Source organism: Palaemon carinicauda, chromosome 31 (genome assembly GCF_036898095.1).
Source record: "Palaemon carinicauda isolate YSFRI2023 chromosome 31, ASM3689809v2, whole genome shotgun sequence".
NCBI lineage: Eukaryota > Metazoa > Arthropoda > Malacostraca > Decapoda > Palaemonidae > Palaemon > Palaemon carinicauda.
This window is the reverse complement of record NC_090755.1, coordinates 6397247-6415398: the sequence shown is the minus strand read 5'-3', so window position 1 is coordinate 6415398 and position 18152 is coordinate 6397247. Positions and strand designations below refer to the sequence as shown.

The 18152-nt window shown below is 42.4% G+C and overlaps 1 protein-coding gene across 1 annotated transcript in view; it reads left to right on the top strand.

Annotated features, from left to right (window-relative positions):
• Window positions 1-18152, top strand: part of LOC137624849 (zinc finger protein 345-like) — a 94284-nt gene that overhangs the window by 35581 nt on the left and 40551 nt on the right. The window contains exons 5-6 of the mRNA XM_068355798.1: window positions 11510-11598; window positions 14154-14331. Coding sequence (XP_068211899.1) covers window positions 11510-11598; window positions 14154-14331 — 267 coding nt within the window. The remainder of the gene's footprint in view (window positions 1-11509; window positions 11599-14153; window positions 14332-18152) is intronic.

Below are 18152 nucleotides of genomic sequence, written 5' to 3'. Positions count from 1 at the left end.
TTGCAAAGTCAGGGCTAGGCCTCACCCTTGCCATCAAAAGGAATTGGAACTCGCCAAAGGAGCTAGGCCCTACCCTTGGCTTTAAGATGAATGTTGCTTTTAGCCAGTATGCTATCCTGGAGGGTCTTAAGCCTTGCATGGTGTATTGGCTCCATCATGTAAACCAGTTTCTTTAAATTTTTATCTATAGTCTATGGGTTTTATCAATCACTTTATTTCTGCGCATATTGTTTTTCTTATTACAGTATTGTTAATTAAGTTTTTAAGTATGATGTATCTTTTTTAATGCCATCAATTCTTATGCTGTCTGGATACATTGAACGAAATCTTGGACCAGTACGTCCTAGACTTCGTCAGTGTAGTCTAATGAATGCAACATTTGTGGTCTTCATGCAGATATGCAAGACCTTACAGTTGCGTCCAGACAGTATGATAGTCTTTTGTGCTCAAAAGCTGTTTCTTGTATGAGACACTCATCTGAGCTCCTTATAACTGGTTTTAAGAAGCCAATAAATTTGAAATGAGATGCCATTCCTAGGGCCAGGGGAATGGTGGTGTTTATTAGGACTTGAGTACCTTGCAACTCATAATTCCTGCTTTGAATGTGGATGTCATGAGATTCAGGTAATAAAAGTTTGTGGTAGGCATAACAACTTTTTGTGTTCGATCTACCAGAATCCAGACATGGGTGATTCTCTTATTCTACTGTCGTCTTACCATTATGGCCAAGATATAAGTAAATGATAGAAAGGCCTCTTGTTTTTGTTGGTGATTTCAATGCTCAGTATAGGGAGTGACTAAATTCTGTTTCTCCTACTGATCACCAAGTCTTAACCCTTTTACCCCCAAAGGACGTACTGGTACGTTTCACAAAACTCATCCTTATACCCCCATGGACGTACCGGTACGTCCTTGCAAAAAAATGCTTTTTGAATTTTTTTTTTGCATATTTTTGATAATTTTTTGAAAAACCTCAGGCATTTTCCAAGAAAATGAAACCAACCTGACCTCACTATGATGAAAATTATGGCTGTTAGAGCAATTTAAAAAAAATATACTGCAAAATGTGCTTGAAAAAAAATAACCCCTGGGGGTTAAGGGTTGGAAATATCCAAATAGCCTGGGTGTAAAAGGGTTAAGAGCTTTGGACTTTGCCCCTGAATCAGGCTGTGAGCAAATCATAAGTAAATCTACTTACAGGTCTGATAACTACTTAGACTTCGTATACACCGACTTCCATGGCGTTAAAACAAGTAAGGTTGCTTCTCCAGTTATTGATATTATTACAAGCTAGGCTATAACCCTAGTTGGAAAAGGAAGGTGCTATAAGCCAGTTGAAACATCTGATCACTCCTAGATTTCTTTAGTAGTGAAGATTAAGCAGCCTGTCCCCGATATATCGTACTCGTGTAAGATTTTTTAAAATCTCAAGCAGACAGGAATTGCATTTCAATTGATCTTTTGGGCTTGAATTAGTCACAATTTTATAAGTGTTGATGCTGTTGTTCCTTTGAATGAGAATCTAGTTAATATAATTGATAGGCGTATCCCTTCTCGTGCTAAAGTACCAAGTGAAAGACAAACCATGGTTCAGTGATGATTGTAGACATGTGAATTTTGAGAAGCTGGAGGCCTATGATATTTAGAAGGGAAACATTAAATTCGATTTGGAATAACTATACTCGGCTTAGCTTTTGCTCAGAGAGTTTATGCCTCACTGAGGAATACAATTTATCCATACAAGAAACCCTTTCTGATACAACCCAGGAACATAAGTGGTGGGCTACACTTAATTCTGCTCTCTTTGGTGTAGATGCAACCGTTCCTCTTTTACTTGAACCAGATGGCTCTGTTTATCACTTGTCCAAAGGAAAAGGCAATCCTTTTGTATTATGTGTTTGACAGTAAGTAGAGTAATGAGAAACTTGATCTTCCTCATTCCTGTTTTCCTGAGGCTAAAGTAACTAGTTTAGCTTTTAAATCTCATGAAATTTAGGCTCTCTGGATGGACCTAGATGCTTATGGAGGTGTAGACCCAAATGGTATTTTCCTTTGTTTTTTATAAAGACTGCTGGTTTCTTAGCTTCAAAGTTATGTTATTTTGCACAAATTAGCAAGAAGAGCTTTTAGCACTTGTTGGAGAATCAGTAATGTTTCTCCAATATGTAAATGTGTTTGTGGTAGCTCAGGTCTAAATGATTACCGCCCAATTTCCAAAAATCCCATATCTAAGGTTTTTGATTGTCTTTTGGAAAAACGTCTAAATAGGTTTGCTGAAGGTAATAATCTGTTCCCTAGTTTGCAATTTGGCTTTCATAAAGGCCTTGGAGCATGTGATGGCCTTCTTACAATCTCCAATGCTGTACTGAAATCCCTTGATTGTGGTTGGGAAGTTTATAAGATTGGTCTTGATTTTAGTGCTGCCTTTGACTGTGTTAATCATGAGACCCTTGTTTTTAAACTCAAACAGTTGGGAGTGGGTAGATTTGGTGTTCCTCAGGGTAATGTTTTTGGCCCATTTCTTTTCATACCATATACTACACGTGAAATGTGGTTTGGCATAGAAGACAAGCTCGTTGCATATGCAGATGATGCTACACTCTCTACATCAATTCCATCTCGCGAATGTAGATCTTGGGTTGTTGAATCCCTTAATAGAGATCTAGCTAAAATTAGTGCTTGGTGTAAATTATGGAGCATGAAGTTGAATCCTAACAAAATTCAAAGTATGATTGTAAGAAGATCAAGGAGAGTGGCTCCTCAACATCCGGATCTCAACATTGATAATGTTTCTTTAACTCTGTACGATTCTAAAAATGTTAAAACTTTAAGTGTAATTCTCAACATTAAATTTACTTTTGAGAAACACATTAGGGCTATGTCTTCAATCAGTTAGTTCGTGATGCATGTTGCATAAGATTTTTCACAATTCTGACCATCCTTTACATTTAGATCTTCCTGGAGAGTACCATCCTGTTCATAATACTAGGTATACAGTTAATTCTGATAGTCAGGCCATCTTCATCATAAGGCTCAATACTACACAGTGTTTTAGAATTCTATCCCAGCTATGACCAAGTTGCGGAATGATCTTCCTAATCGGGTAGTTGAATCAGTAGAACTTCAAAAGTTTAAACTTGCAGGCTGACATAAGTCTCTTTTTATAGGTTTTATACGAAAGATCTTTCTTAATGCTGTTACTGTTCTTAAAATATTCTATTTTAGTTGTTCTTTACTTCTCATATAGTTGGTTTATTTCCTTATTTCCTTTCCTCTCTAGGGTATTTTTCAATATTAATCTTACCCGATGATCATGTAGCTGTCAACTCTGTTGCCCGACAGAAATCTACGGTCGGGATACGCCAGCGATCGCTATACAGGTGGGGGTGTACACAACAGCGCCATCTGTGAGCAGGTACTCGAGTACTTCTTGTCAACAAGAACTCAATTTTTCCTCTGTCGTGCCTCCGGCTAGACCTACTTGGATACGCTGTTGATTCTGGAGTTATTGTTCACGATTTGGTGATGTATTTGCTCTAGAGTTTAGCCTTCGCTATTCAGGAAGCTTTATCTTTAGCTTAGCAAGCTTTTGGAATTAATTTGAATTAATTATGGTGACGAAGAGAGTATGGACTCTCTTTCACTTTTAAATGGCCGACCCTTCCCTTAGACGGAAGTGTTGGTGTCGAAGAGAGTATAGACTCTCTTTCACTTTTTATTTTATATCTCTCCGCCATTTATAGGCCTCTTCGATTAACTTTCCTTAAAAAAAAAAAAAAAAAAATATGCGACCTTTCCTAATAGTAGGCGGTCCTTACTTGGAACCGAAGTTAATTAACATTGAGCTCGTCATATCGTTTTTTCCTGTTAAGAATTTATGCTATTTTAATTTTATGTTTTTGAAAGAATTTCTTTGATAAGTCTCGTACTGTTTTCAAAGTTGAACTAACGTTTTGTTTAGTCTCCGCAGTTGTTGACGTTCAGAACATTCAACTTGCGCTCTATCGTTACGATAGAGAGAGAGTATTCACGGTTTCACGTTGCAGTAAGAGTAAACCGATTCTAGCGTTTCGTTCATTCTTTCTTAGCTTAAATGGTTTTAATTCTAATAAAGGAACTTTTTATTTGGGAAACCTTTCAGTTTTTTTCCTTTAACAAATAATATGTTTTAACGATATATATAATTGGGCTCATCTCTCAGGTTCTAAGTCAAGAGAGAGAGAGAGAGAGATAGAGACGGAGGGAGAGAGAGGAGGATAAACGTTTCGTTCAAGCGGGTAACGTTGTTCTCGTTTTTTTTTTTTGCTCTTCTCCCTAGTCGATAGAGGGGAAGAAGGTAAAACGTTTCTAGAGTTTTATTCTTGTTCCCAGGCTTTATGCGGTGAGAGATTTTAAACGTAGTTTATTTGATCTAGTGTTTAGTCTCTTTTCCAGCCACTGAATTCTTTATCTTTCATTATGTTTTTCTGTTACATTGTAATACTGTTTTCGTAATTACTACCTTTTAATGAAGGATAGGATTGCGTGTTTCAGGTACAAACCACTTAAAGTTTCGAGTTCAGTGAAATAAGTGCAAACAGAAAATCAAAAGTGATAAAGTGATAGCGCAAAGTGTTACAGTGTTGCGTTCGAGGGTTCGTCTGTTCGTGCCAGTGGTTCACCTAGTCCGATACCTCTTACAAGCTCCCAAGCCCAGGGGAGAAGTAATGTCGAAGGACTTATGGGTTCCTCAGGCCTTGATCGACGAACAGACGTTTCCCTCTGTGGTTTCGGGTGTATCTACACACGTTGCCGACGTGATCACCCCACCCACACAAAGACGAGAGAGCCCATTTATTCCTCGTCTGCGGAAGAGGTTTCTCGCAGAAACCATGGACCAAATCTTGCAGCTTTTAAGTGCAAGTCGGTCCCTTCCGCGCAAGTCCAACGGCCTAGGTGTAGCCACTGGGTCAGTTCGGACTCGCTGCAGTACGACAACTGCACACCTCCTAAGAGAGGCTAGGTGGTACCGCAACAGGCAGTAACTCCGTCTGTTGCCGCACCAACTGTTTTAGACCCTCAGTCACAACGGACAGTAGCTCCGTTTGTTGTTGTCTTTCATAGACCCTAGTGGTCCATGCTGCGGACTATACAGTCTCAGCTTGCTCCTTCATGCAGGAGTATCATGCTGGAAGGTTGACAATGCAACCTGTTTACCTACAACCCGCCGAGGTTGTGCGCTCAGCAGATACTGCGGCTGCCTGCTCCCACACCACACCTGTGAGAGCTCCTCCACCGATGCGCAGTCCTCACTGCCAGACGCATGTTCTTGCTGCACCATCTGCTAACATGCGTGAGCTGCCGCATCGGGAGTTGCCGGGTTCCAGCACTATGCGGCATTCTCCTCAGCCTATGCAGCATGCTCTGCAGACCTTACAGCATGCTCCGCATACCATGCAGCATGAGCCGCATTCCATGCAGCATGAGCCGCATTCCATGCAGCATGAGCCTCATACCATGCAGCATGAGCCTCATCCCATGCAGCATGAGCCTCATACCATGCAGCATGAGCCTCATCCCATGCAGCATGAGCCGCATACCATGCAGCATGAGCCTCATACCATGCAGCATGAGCCGCATCCCATGCAGCATGAGCCGCATGCCTTACCTCATGCTCTGCATACCATACCGCATGCTCTGCATACCTTACAGCATGCTCTGCATACCTTACAGCATGCTCTGCATACCTTACAGCATGCTCTGCATTCCTTACAGCATGCTCTGCATACCTTACAGCATGCTCTGCATACCATACCGCATGCTCCTCAACCCACCGCAGCCCCTCCCACGCACCAGCACTCTGCTTTTGTTGTTGCCAGCTCCCACACTCCGACTGCGGAGAAGGTTGACGATGCACCCGTGGGCCTACACCTCCCACGGTTGTGCGCCCGGCATGGCTTCATGCTCTCACACTCTTGTTGTGAGAGCTCCTCCACCCATGCACAGTCAACCCTGCCAGATGTATGATGACTCCCACACACAGAGCACTCCGTTGCCGTGCGGGAGCTACCACAAGCTGCCGTGTTTTGACATGGTGTGTCAGCCTCCGCAACACACTGTGGTTACCGCCACTCGCCAGCAGCAAACTAGTCAGGCAGGAGTTGAGGCTTCCCCACACATCTTTGGTTGTTGCCAACTCACAAACTGTCATGCAGTTACATGACGTTGCCTTCTGGTCTGCTACTTATACACCAGTGCTGTATGTCCTCACGCTCCTGTTGTGGTTGACAGTTCAGTTTTTGACAGTTCACAGACTGTCAAGCAGTTTCATAACGTTGCCTTCTGGTCTGCTGCTTTTGCACCAGTGAAACCCTCACTGAGAGAACTTAGCTTTTCTCGGATATGGTTCCTGTAGATGAGAAAGTGCTGTTCTCCCTCCTTCTGATATTCCCTTGAGGACTCTGTCATTTGGAGAGGAGCCTTAAGCTGCTTAGCCTCCTATGGACTTTTATTTAAGCATAACATGCTTCCAGGGAGGGTAAATGGTTCCGCTTCAGTCGCTAACCCCGTCTGTTGCCACTCCTGCTCCCATAGACCTTGAGCTTTGTTGCAAGACATGCAGTCCAAGCTTAGTCCTTGATAGAGAATTTTTTTTTACGGAGTCAGTGTGTCACTGGGAAGACGTTCAACAACCAGCAGAGGTGACTTGTTGTGACGCAGTGCGGCAACCTCAGCAACCCGATAAGGAGTTGTCTGTACTACCCAGACAGTCTAGACAGTTTCGAGTTGTCGCTGTACTTCCTCGCTTCCCCATGGTTGACAGTTCACAGACTGTGCAGCAGTACCATGATCTTGTGTCCGGCTCCGTCAGACGACTGGCTTTTAAGAGCTCCCACAAGTCGTCGCTGTCTGGAGAATCTCAGATGGACTATGGATCTGACCAAGGAACTGGGCCTCCTGGTCAATTTAGAGAAGTCCCAGCTCGTCCCATCCCAGACCATTGTCTACCTGGGTATGGAGATTCAGAGTCGAGTTTTTCGGGCTTTTCCGTCGGCCCCAAGGATCAACCAAGCCCTAGAATGCATCCAGAGCATGCTGAGAAGGAACCGATGCTCAGTCAGGCAGTGGATGAGTCTAACAGGGACACTTTCATCGCTGGCCCTGTTCATCGAGTTAGGGAGACTCCACCTCCGCCCCCTTCAGTATCATCTAGCTGCTCACTGGATAAAGGACATGACGCTAGAGACGGTCTCAGTTCCTGTTTCCGAAGAGATGAGGTCTACTCTAACGTGGTGGAAGAACAGCTTTCTTCTCAAGGAAGGTCTACCTTTGGCTGTTCAGAACCCCGACCGCCGTCTCTTCTCGGACGCATCAGACACGGGCTGGGGTGCGACATTGGACGGACAGGAATGCTTGGGAACATGGAATCAGGAGCAAAGGACACTTCACATCAATTGCAAGGAGTTGTTGGCGGTTCATCTGGCCTTGATAAACTTCAAGTCCCTCCAGCTAAACAAGGTGGTGGAGGTGGACTCCGACAACACCACAGCCTTGGCTTACATCTCCTAGCAGGGAAGGACTCATTCGAGGAAGTTGTTCTAGATCGCAAGGGACCTCCTCATCTGGTCAAAAGATCGAAAGCTCACGCTGGTAACGAGGTTCATTCAGGGCGATATGAATGTCATGGCAGATCGCCTCAGCCGGAAGGGTCAGGTCATCCCCACAGAGTGGACCCTTCACAAGAATGTTTGCAGCAGACTTTGGGCCCTGTGGGGTCAGCCAACCATAGATCTGTTCGCTACCTCGATGAACTAGAGGCTCCCGTTGTATTGTTCTCCGATTCCAGACCCAGCAGCAGTTCACGTGGATGCTTTTCTGCTGGATTGGTCCCATCTCGACCTGTATGCATTCCCGCCGTTCAAGATTGTCAACAGGGTACTTCAGAAGTTCACCTCTCACAAAGGGACACGGCTGACGTTGGTTGCTCCCCTCTGGCCCGCGAGAGAATGGTTCACAGAGGTACTGCAATGGCTGGTCGACATTCCCAGGACTCTTCCTCTAAGAGTGGACCTTCTACGTCAACCTCACGTAAAGAAGGTACACCCAAACCTCCACGCTCTTCGTCTGACTGCCTTCAGACTATCGAAAGACTCTCAAGAGCTAGAGGCTTTTCGAAGGAGGCAGCCAGAGCAATTGCCAGAGCAAGGAGGACATCCACTCTCAGAGTCTATCAGTCTAAATGGGAAGTCTTCCGAAGCTGGTGCAAGGCCAATGCAGTTTCCTTAACCAGTACCACTGTAACCCAGATTGCTGACTTCCTGTTACATCTAAGGAACGTAAGATCCCTTTCAGCTCCTACGATCAAGGGTTACAGAAGTATGTTGGCAGCGGTTTTCCGCCACAGAGGCTTGGATCTTTCCACCAACAAAGATCTACAGGACCTCCTTAGGTCTTTTGAGACCTCAAAGGAACGTCGGTTGTCCACTCCAGGCTGGAATCTAGACGTGGTCCTAAGGTTCCTTATGTCATCAAGATTTGAACCTCTCCAATCGGCCTCTTTTAAGGACCTCACATTAAAAACTCTTTTCCTCGTGTGCTTGGCAACAGCTAAAAGAGTAAGTGAGATCCACGCCTTCAGCAGGAACATAGTTTTCACATCTGAAACGGCTACATGTTCCTTGCAGCTCGGTTTTTTGCTAAAAACGAGCTTCCTTCACGTCCTTGGCCTAAGTCGTTCGAGATCCCAAGCCTGTCCAACTTGGTGGGGAACGAACTGGAGAGAGTACTTTGCCCAGTTAGAGCTCTTAGGTACTATCTAAAAAGGTCAAAACCTTTACGAGGACAATCAGAAGCCTTATGGTGTGCTATCAAGAAGCCTTCTCTTCCAATGTCTAAGAACTCAGTTTCTTACTACATCAGGCTTCTGATTAGGGAAGCACATTCTCATCTGAAGGAAGAAGACCTTGCTTTGCTGAAGGTAAGGACACATGAAGTGAGAGCTGTGGCTACTTCAGTGGCCTTCAAACAGAACCGTTCTCTGCAGAGTGTTATGGATGCAACCTATTGGAGAAGCAAGTCAGTGTTTGCATCATTCTATCTCAAAGATGTCCAGTCTCTTTACGAGAACTGCTACACCCTGGGACCATTCGTAGCAGCGAGTGCAATAGTAGGTGAGGGCTCAGCCACTACATTCCCATAATCCCATAACCTTTTTAACCTTTCTCTTGAATACTTTTTATGGGTTGTACGGTCGGCTAAGAAGCCTTCCGCATCCTTGTTGATTTGGCGGGTGGTCAATTCTTTCTTGAGAAGCGCCGAGGTTAGAGGTTGTGATGAGGTCCTTTAGTATGGGTTGCAGCCCTTTATACTTCAGCACCTAAGAGTCGTTCAGCATCCTAAGAGGACCGCTACGCTCAGTAAGGAAGACGTACTTAATAAAGACAGAGTAATGGTTCAAGTCGTCTTCCTTACCAGGTACTTATTTATTTTGTTATTTTTGAATAACTAATAAAATGAAATACGGGATACTTAGCTTCTTTGTTAACATGTATGCTGGTCTCCACCCACCACCCTGGGTGTGAATCAGCTACATGATCATCGGGTAAGATTAATATTGAAAAATGTTATTTTCATTAGTAAAATAAATTTTTGAATATACTTACCCGATGATCATGAATTTAAGGACCCGCCCTTCCTCCCCATAGAGAACCAGTGGACCGAGGAGAAAATTGAGTTCTTGTTGACAAGAAGTACTCGAGTACCTGCTCACAGATGGCGCTGTTGTGTACACCCCCACCTGTATAGCGATCGCTGGCGTATCCCGACCGTAGATTTCTGTCGGGCAACAGAGTTGACAGCTACATGATCATCGGGTAAGTATATTCAAAAATTTATTTTACTAATGAAAATAACATTTTTCTCTGTTGGAGCCCTTGGGCTTACAGCAGCCTGCTTTTCCAGTTAGGGTTGTAGCTTAGGTAGTAATAATAAAAAAAAAAAATGATAATGATGATAATGATAGTGTTAGTCATATTTACAAACCAATTGAACAGGTGCCTTTTAGCCTTAGACTTTTCTAGAGTGAGCATGCCTTATCAATCCCAATTTCATAACAAAAACTGGCTGAGTTTTGTTCTGCCTGATGTACAGTTAAACAGAGGAATTCTTAGCACACCTCGCTGTGAGGAAGTGCACCGTCACACCTTTTATTCGCGGCGAGTTCCCGTATTTAGCCCCACTCACCACCTCTACCATCTCTTCCTACAGCACTTGTTTGATTACTCACTACGCAGTAATGGTGTGACAGGGTGCATTTCCTCAGTGTAAAGTGTGCCAGGAATTCCTGTACAACTGTACCAGGCTACTTCCTCTTCCCTCAAGTATTACTTGTTCAGCTTTATAGCAAGGATGACTTTGCCAATATCTTGTTAATGCCATAAGGTGTTACTTTAAGAGAATTAGTCTGTTACTTATTCATTTAGTGCTGCAGTTCAGCTTTTGTTTTCACCCCTGTTTTTCCATTTGTTTATTTGTGAACAACTTCCTGGTCACAATTTTACTAATAGAGTAGTGAAACTTTCAAGGATTAATTGCTATGTTGAGACGTGGAAGTGATTCAATTTTGAAATATTTGGTCTTAGGCCAAAGTCAAGGTCGAGCAAAAGGTCAACAGAATTAACCCTAATCTTAACCCCAAGTTTGCATGTGTTTGTCACACTGACTTCAAATACACTTATGGTCTAAATTGATTATGGGAAAGGCAAGCTGGTCTAGAGAAATAAGTTGCTGTGGTGGAGGTCTGCACTCTCGGAGTGCTTTTCTAGTTTTATTTATGTTGTCCTTCTTTTATAGTTTCTTCTTCACTTCTTGATTTTTTCCGTACTGGGTTACTTTCCCCATTAGGGCCTTTTGGCTTTTAGCATTCTACTTTTCCTATTAAAGGTTTAGCTTGGCATGTATTAATAATGATAATAGTAGTAAGAGTAATAATTGGTAATAAAGGTACTGGAAAATTTTGGTAATATATTCTATATGATATTCATTATTTGGTTTGTCTGTAAAAGGTTCTCCTATATTCATGAATTTCTTAATGATGTAAGGGTGATGAAAAGCCTACTACTACTGCTTTGGATTGATATTTTTTCCCATGCCTCACTTCAGTAATATATTGTAATTGAAACTACCAGTGATACATGTGTTCATATAAAAATTACTGGGAATTATATGAATACTTTGTCAATAAATATTTTCTTAGGTTTTAGTATTACACAAATGTTTGTATACTGTAGATTCCTACTCGAAAGTTTATTCAGTTAGGTTCCCATTTTATTTTTCCATAATGTTTTTTAAAAGTCTATGATAAGAATTATGTTTTGTATAGTGTTCCTTACGATCCTGATGTGATATACTATTGCTGTATTTTTTTTCAAATCAGGCTTTTCAGATTTATGACCATCAGATGACCGTTTGTGTTTATGGAAATTGTTAAAATTGAATTCTTGCAGTTAACAGTCTCTAATTTCTATTCCAGTGTGGGGGCGACTTTTCACTTGGTCAAGAAGTTAATTATTACAGACTCGCAAATCATTCTGTGCCTAGCACTTGTTCACAGTGTTGTAGGTAAGGAATATGTAAAAGCTTTATACTATTTATGTGATCATTTCATAGCAATAGACGTTTCTGTTATGTAGATTTTTTCTGAATGTAGAAAAAATTTAAAGTAATATTTTTCACTCAAACTATCCCCCTAGTTAATGTAATGGTTTCTTTTTATTTATTATATATGTATATATAGAGAGAGATTCAACATTGGTAGTAAGAAGAAAAATTTTGGATTACTTTACTGCACATCTTGGTTAATAAGGCAATTGCAGTACATAGCAGCTTATGAATTAAATGAAATCCTTATGACGTCATCAGATAAGTCACTGTAAATAAATCAGGCTAGTACTGATCTATTTATGGATATAGTTACTCACATCATGTAAAAAGAATTGCTGCCTTGATACATCAGATCTAGAGGGTGAGAGATTAGACCCTCAAAACTGAATTATTGATTATCCAACAAATGAAAGACTATAAATGGTTGTGATAGGATACATCATGACAATTGTGTAAGTACAAGGTTGGCAGTCTATAATGGGTGAAAGGTAAAATGAGGTGGATGATAACTTGCATGAGTATTATAGGCTGAAATGAGATACAGTAGAATGAGGAATATGTATGCTGGCCTCTCTAGCTTTCTAGCAATATATATATTAATAAACTTAGTTCATTGAGTTGGAAGAAACTTATGAATAAGAGAATGTGCTAATTTTTATACTGTAGTATTCTAAAGTTACGAGGTTCTATTTTGATAGAAAATGCATAAAGATGAAGGAATTTATGTATTTTTAAGTTTGAAATTGAAACCCAGTCAGATGCAACTTGCCAGTGAGCTGAGACAATCTTGTCCAGCTTCCCTTTCTCTTGATGGTTCAACATTTTTCTTATATATACAGCACTGCAATTTTAATACCCATCCTCCCTTCCTTACAAGTCTGACATCTATAACTTTGCGAAAAGGTCAACCTCAAGAACAGACAAACGTAACTAGTGGTGGCTAAGGTACCACTTGAACACACGAGACCACCTACATTCTAAGAGTGGATTGACACCAATATTTATTAGAGTTCAGTGTTTTCCTACCCACTGAACTCATTTAAGTTTATGAGCTGTTCTTTATTGAAATTATCTGTCTGTTTGCAGAGGTAGCATCCCTTTGGTCCATAGTTGCACCCACTTTTTTTTTTTTTTTTTTTTACCTTTTCCAGAATTTTCAACCTTTCAACATTTCCTTGCATCAGCAGGGTTTTCCTTCACTTATACCAGAGCGCTGAATGCAACCCCCCCCCCCCCAGTTCCAGTGCTGTTCTTTCGATGTTATGGTTTTGAAGCATGAATTTTGTCCTAAGCTCAACACAAGTATTCAACAAATGTGTGTAGCAGTGTTATATTTGATGAAAGCTATTAAGTCTATGGCATTGGCATAGATGTCTCTCCTTCAGTGTTTTTATTCCTCCTCTTATACCCTTGAAACTTTCGTTGCTTGCTGCCATCAATTGCACCTACCCTGGGCCCTGAGGTTTACTGCTAATCACATAATGTGTCTCCTTGGTGAGCTGGGTTTGTGTGTTACTATTTTTGGCTCCTATGAAATCCTTGTACTTCTTTGGCTTTAACGTGAAAGCAGTTCTATTCTAGGTCACAGTCTTATGCTTGGTAGAGTGGGAAAATGTATTTGAAAAGCAGAAACGTAAGTAAAGTAGAGTGCATTCCCAAGAATCCAAAAGTGCTATTACTTCTCCAAATAAAGTTCAGCTTCTTCATATACTAGACAGAAAGTGGCAAACATATAACATCTTAGAGGACGTGGTAGTTTACACAAAAGGTGAAGATCTTGTCTGTGGATTCAGAGAAGCCCAGAGGTTCATGCATAGTACTAGTGAATGGCTGAAGATTTTTATAAGCTTAGGAATTATGCATATACTGTATGGAGTTAGCTAACTTTAAATCAAGGGTTAAATTGTAAGCAAATCAGTATGTTATGTAACAGCTAATTGTTAGTACTGTACTGTATGTTTCAAAGAATTTTTTTGTCTGCGGTTGATATAACGAACAACAATGCAATAATACCTTCAAGGGTTTCAAAATTTTATAGCAAAAAAAATCCTGCTTTATATCTAGTTGAATATGTACTGATGGTTTACAAATAAAATAATGCATATCAGTGTATGCCTAACTATTGTTATACGAGTAAAAATGCAACAACACGTATTTCAATAAGAGTGACTAATTAAATTGTGTCCTAAGATTTACTATGGATATGCTATTGATAATGTTGACATCACTATTTTAATGTTTAAATGTGGTTGTGTAGATGTAGAATAACACATGAACAGTGAATAGCAAGACATTATGTTTTATCGCAAATACATTTCTCTAAGTTTCCTATTATTGTTATTTGATGTTATTTCTTTCTTTGTATGAAAAAAATAATTGAAAAAATAGCTATAGTTGAGTTGAGTTTCTGCATTTCAGTCCCTTTCTTTTTTATATAAAAGGAAATTAATAATAAGTTTATTGTATCTAGATTTTATTTGAAATTTTTACTTTATCATCACTTTATGTTTCAGCATTGCAGAAACAGTATCGAAGAGACATCAACTTGCAGAATTACAAGGCACATCATGCGCAGCAACATCAGTCCCTCCTGAAAGCAAAAATTCTGAGAATGCATCAAAGAAACACATCTGTGACAAGTGTGGGAGAGTATTTTCAAAATGGAAGCATCTGTCTATTCATTACACAAAGGTGAGGTGTTCTAATATGTTATTGTTGATTATCATCTAGAATTCTCTAACAAAAATAAAAAATTATTTACAATATTTTTTTTTATTGTAGAAAAGATTGTGTGTAAACTAAATGTTCATATAGTCTGTACAGTGTTTTTATTTACTTGGGATCACTAAAACAAAATTGAAAAATTTAAATTATATTATGTTATAAACAGGAATGAGTCTCTTGAAACCATGTACATAGCATACAGATGAAAATTTGTAACTTGCTTATATTTCCTTTGAAAAGGAGTATCTTTAGTAATAAACCTCAGCACTCTCGCAAGTTTGTGAGATAAATATTTGTAATATGGCAATTCATAATTTTTAAATATTAAACTTAGCCGGTGAATATATAATAGCTGCAACTCTGCGGCTCGACAGACAACATACTCAAAAAACTCGCGAGCGATCGCTATGCAGGTTGCGGGTGTGCCCACCAGCGCCAACTGTCGGCCAGATACCACTCTTGTATGTAAACAAAACCTTCAATTCTTCTCTGTCGACGTTGACGACAAGACGTACTTATACTCGCTGTAGAACCTGGAGTTTTCCCATCATATTTGGTGAAGTACTTTATTTTGGTTTGAGCTTTCGCAGTACAGGTGTTTTTCCTCAACATAAACTCTTGAACTCTTTATTGAATCGGATTATTTGTTGATGACTTGGATTGTTTTTGGAATTTTTCTTTGACTAATTCAAAATGGCTGACCCTTCTCAAGTACCTAGATTTCAAAGTGTAATGCTAGGGACTGTAATAGGTGTCTTCCAAAGGCTTCTCTCGACCCTCATACTGTTTGTTCCAATTGTCGGGGTAAAACCTGTCAATTGGGAGATCGGTGTGAGGAATGCGTGGGCCTTTCGGAATTCGATTTTATCGAATATGATAAGTATACACGCAGACTAGAGAGAGATAGGGTAAGGAGAAGTTCATCTAGGTCCGTAGATTTTTCCTCTCCACATGCCCCTGAACCTAATCCTTCCCCTGTAGTGGTTGTTCCTAACCCCCCTTCTAGCACTCAGGAACCGTCAATGCAAGACATGTTGCGTGCTATTCATGCCTTGGGGGAGAGAGTTGAAGCGTTAGCAAGTGACCGTAATCAACTCATGGCTGACGTGAAGGAACTTAAGTGCCACAGTGCCACGGCGGAAAGTGGGAAAGTGATTAGTGCGCAAAGTGTTGTGAACAGTGTTGCGACCGAGGGTTCGTCTGTTCGTGCCTGTCGTTCACCTAGTCCGGGACCTCTTGCAAGCTCCCAAGCCCAGGGGAGAAGCAATGTCGTACGACTTATGGGTTCGAGAGGCCTTGATCAGCGAACAGACGTTCCCTCTATGGTATCAGGCGTATCTCGTCAAGATCGCCCCTACCATAAGACGAGAGAGCCCATTTTTACCTCGTCTTCCGAAGGCGTTTCACGCAAGAAACCATGGAGCAAGGTTTCTAGGCTTTTGAAACGCAAGTCGGTCCCTTCAGGACAGGTCCAACGTCCCGGATGTAGTCATTGGGACAGTTCGGACCCGTTGCTGTCATCGGATGACTGCTCGCCGCCTAAGCAAGGCAAAGTTGTGCCGTCTCAGACGCTAACCCCGTCTGTTTCCGCACCCGTTACCGTAGACCCTAAATGGGTTATACTGCAGGACATGCAGTCTAAGCTTGCGTCCCTTATGGAAGATTACAACGCAGAGAAGGTTTCCGTTGAACCTAGCCGTTTATCTCATGGAGATACTGGCCGTCAGCCACCCAAGCGTTCTGTTGTGCGTCCTGTTGACGTTGGTGTAGCCAGCTCACGTCAACCAGTTGGGGTTGTACCACACCCGATGCGGTCTCGTGTGGATTTTCAGCCGCATGTGGACGTTAAGCAACTCACTGATACGCCTGGTGACGTTCAGGACATTCGCCAACCATCAGAGTTGACTTGTTTTGACGCGGTGCGTCAACCTCCGCAACCTAGAGTTGTTTTGACTGCACAACCCAGGCGGTCTAAGCAGTCTCGGGTGGACGCTGTGCGTCCTCACGCACCTGTTGTTGTTGTTGACAGTTCCCAGACTGTTCAGCAGTTTCAGGACGCTGCGTCCTGCTCCGCCACTTATGCACCAGTGCGGGCGGACGCTGCGTGTCAAGCATTGCCTACCCCTTTGCTTGTTTCTCATCAGTTATCAGATGAGGAACTTTCGGATGAGGACGTTGCTGACCCTCAGCCTGAGGATCATCCTTCAGATATTGATGAGCCTAGAGCAGTTCCGCCGTCTATGGACTTTAAAAAAGTCATGCTCATTTTTAAAGAGTTGTTCCCTGAACACTTTGTCTCTGTGGCTCCTCGTTCGCCGCCGTCTGAGTTTGTTTTAGGCGTACCTGCTGCCATGCCAGCCTTTACAAAACTCGTTCTCTCTCGCTCATCCAAGAGAGCTTTACGGCTGTTAGGCGATTGGTTGGAAACCAAGAGGAGTTTAGGGAAGACGGCCTTTGCCTTCCCCCCAACTAAACTCTCGTCTAGATCGAGCGTCTGGTATGCCACGGGAAAAGTTCTCGGCTTGGGAGTTCCTGCCTCTGCCCAGGGCGACTTCTCAAGTCTTGTAGACTCTCCCCGCCGCCTAGCCATGAGACGCTCGAAGATTAGTTGGTCATCCTCAGACCTGGACCATCTACTTAAGGGCATCTTTAGGGCTTTTGAAGTTTTTAACTTCCTTGACTGGTGTTTGGGAGCCTTGAGTAGGAAAATCTCATCAGCCGATAGAGATGTCTCCTTACTCATTATGTCCTGCATGGATAAGGCCATCCGCGATGGATCCAACGAGCTCTCCGCCTCGTTTACGTCAGGAGTCCTAAAGAAACGAGAGTCTCTGTGCTCTTTTCTGTCAGCAGAAGTGACGCCCTGTCAACGATCTGAGCTACTCTTTGCCCCTTTGTCTAAGTTCCTGTTTCCTGAACTTTTAGTTAAGGAAATAGCGTTGTCTCTAGTGCAGAAGGACACCCATGACTTGGTTGCGTCCTCGGCTCGCAAAGGGACCCCTTCGTCTGCCTTGTCTGCTAGACCTAGGATAGACACTCCAGCGTCCAGGTTTATTCCGCCCTTTCGTGGCAGAGCCCCCAGCAGGGCAAGTACTCGTGCCGAAGGGAAGAGAGGAAAGTGGAAAGGAGCCAAGTCCTCGCGAGGCAGAGTCTGACTGCCCGCAACTTCAGACAGCAGTAGGTGCCAGACTCAAGAACTTCTGGCAAGCCTGGGAGAAGAGAGGCGCAGATCAACAGTCTGTGAGGTTGCTCAGAGAGGGGTACAAAATCCCATTTGTACGCAAACCTCCTCTAGCGACGTCCCCCATCGATCTCTCTCCCAGGTACCGAGAGGAAGCAAAGAGACAAACCCTGAAACTAGAAGTGTCTCTTTTGCTAGAGAAGGGAGCGGTGGTCAAAGTCTCGGACCTTCAATCACCGGGGTTTTACAACCGTCTCTTCCTAGTACCGAAGAAGACAGGAGGTTGGAGACCGGTGCTAGACGTCAGTGCTCTGAATGTCTTTGTCACAAAGACAAAGTTCACCATGGAGACCACGAAGTCAGTCTTAGCAGCGGTCAGAAAGGGAGACTGGATGGTCTCTCTAGACCTAAGAGATGCTTACTTCCACATCCCCATTCACTCAGATTCCCAATCTTTTCTGAGATTTGTGTTCGACAATGTGGTGTACCAGTTTCGGGCCCTGTGCTTTGGCCTAAGTCCTGCTCCTCTCGTGTTTACGAGGCTTATGAGGAATGTGGCAAAATTCCTCCATTTATCGGGTATCCGAGCCTCCCTTTATTTGGACGA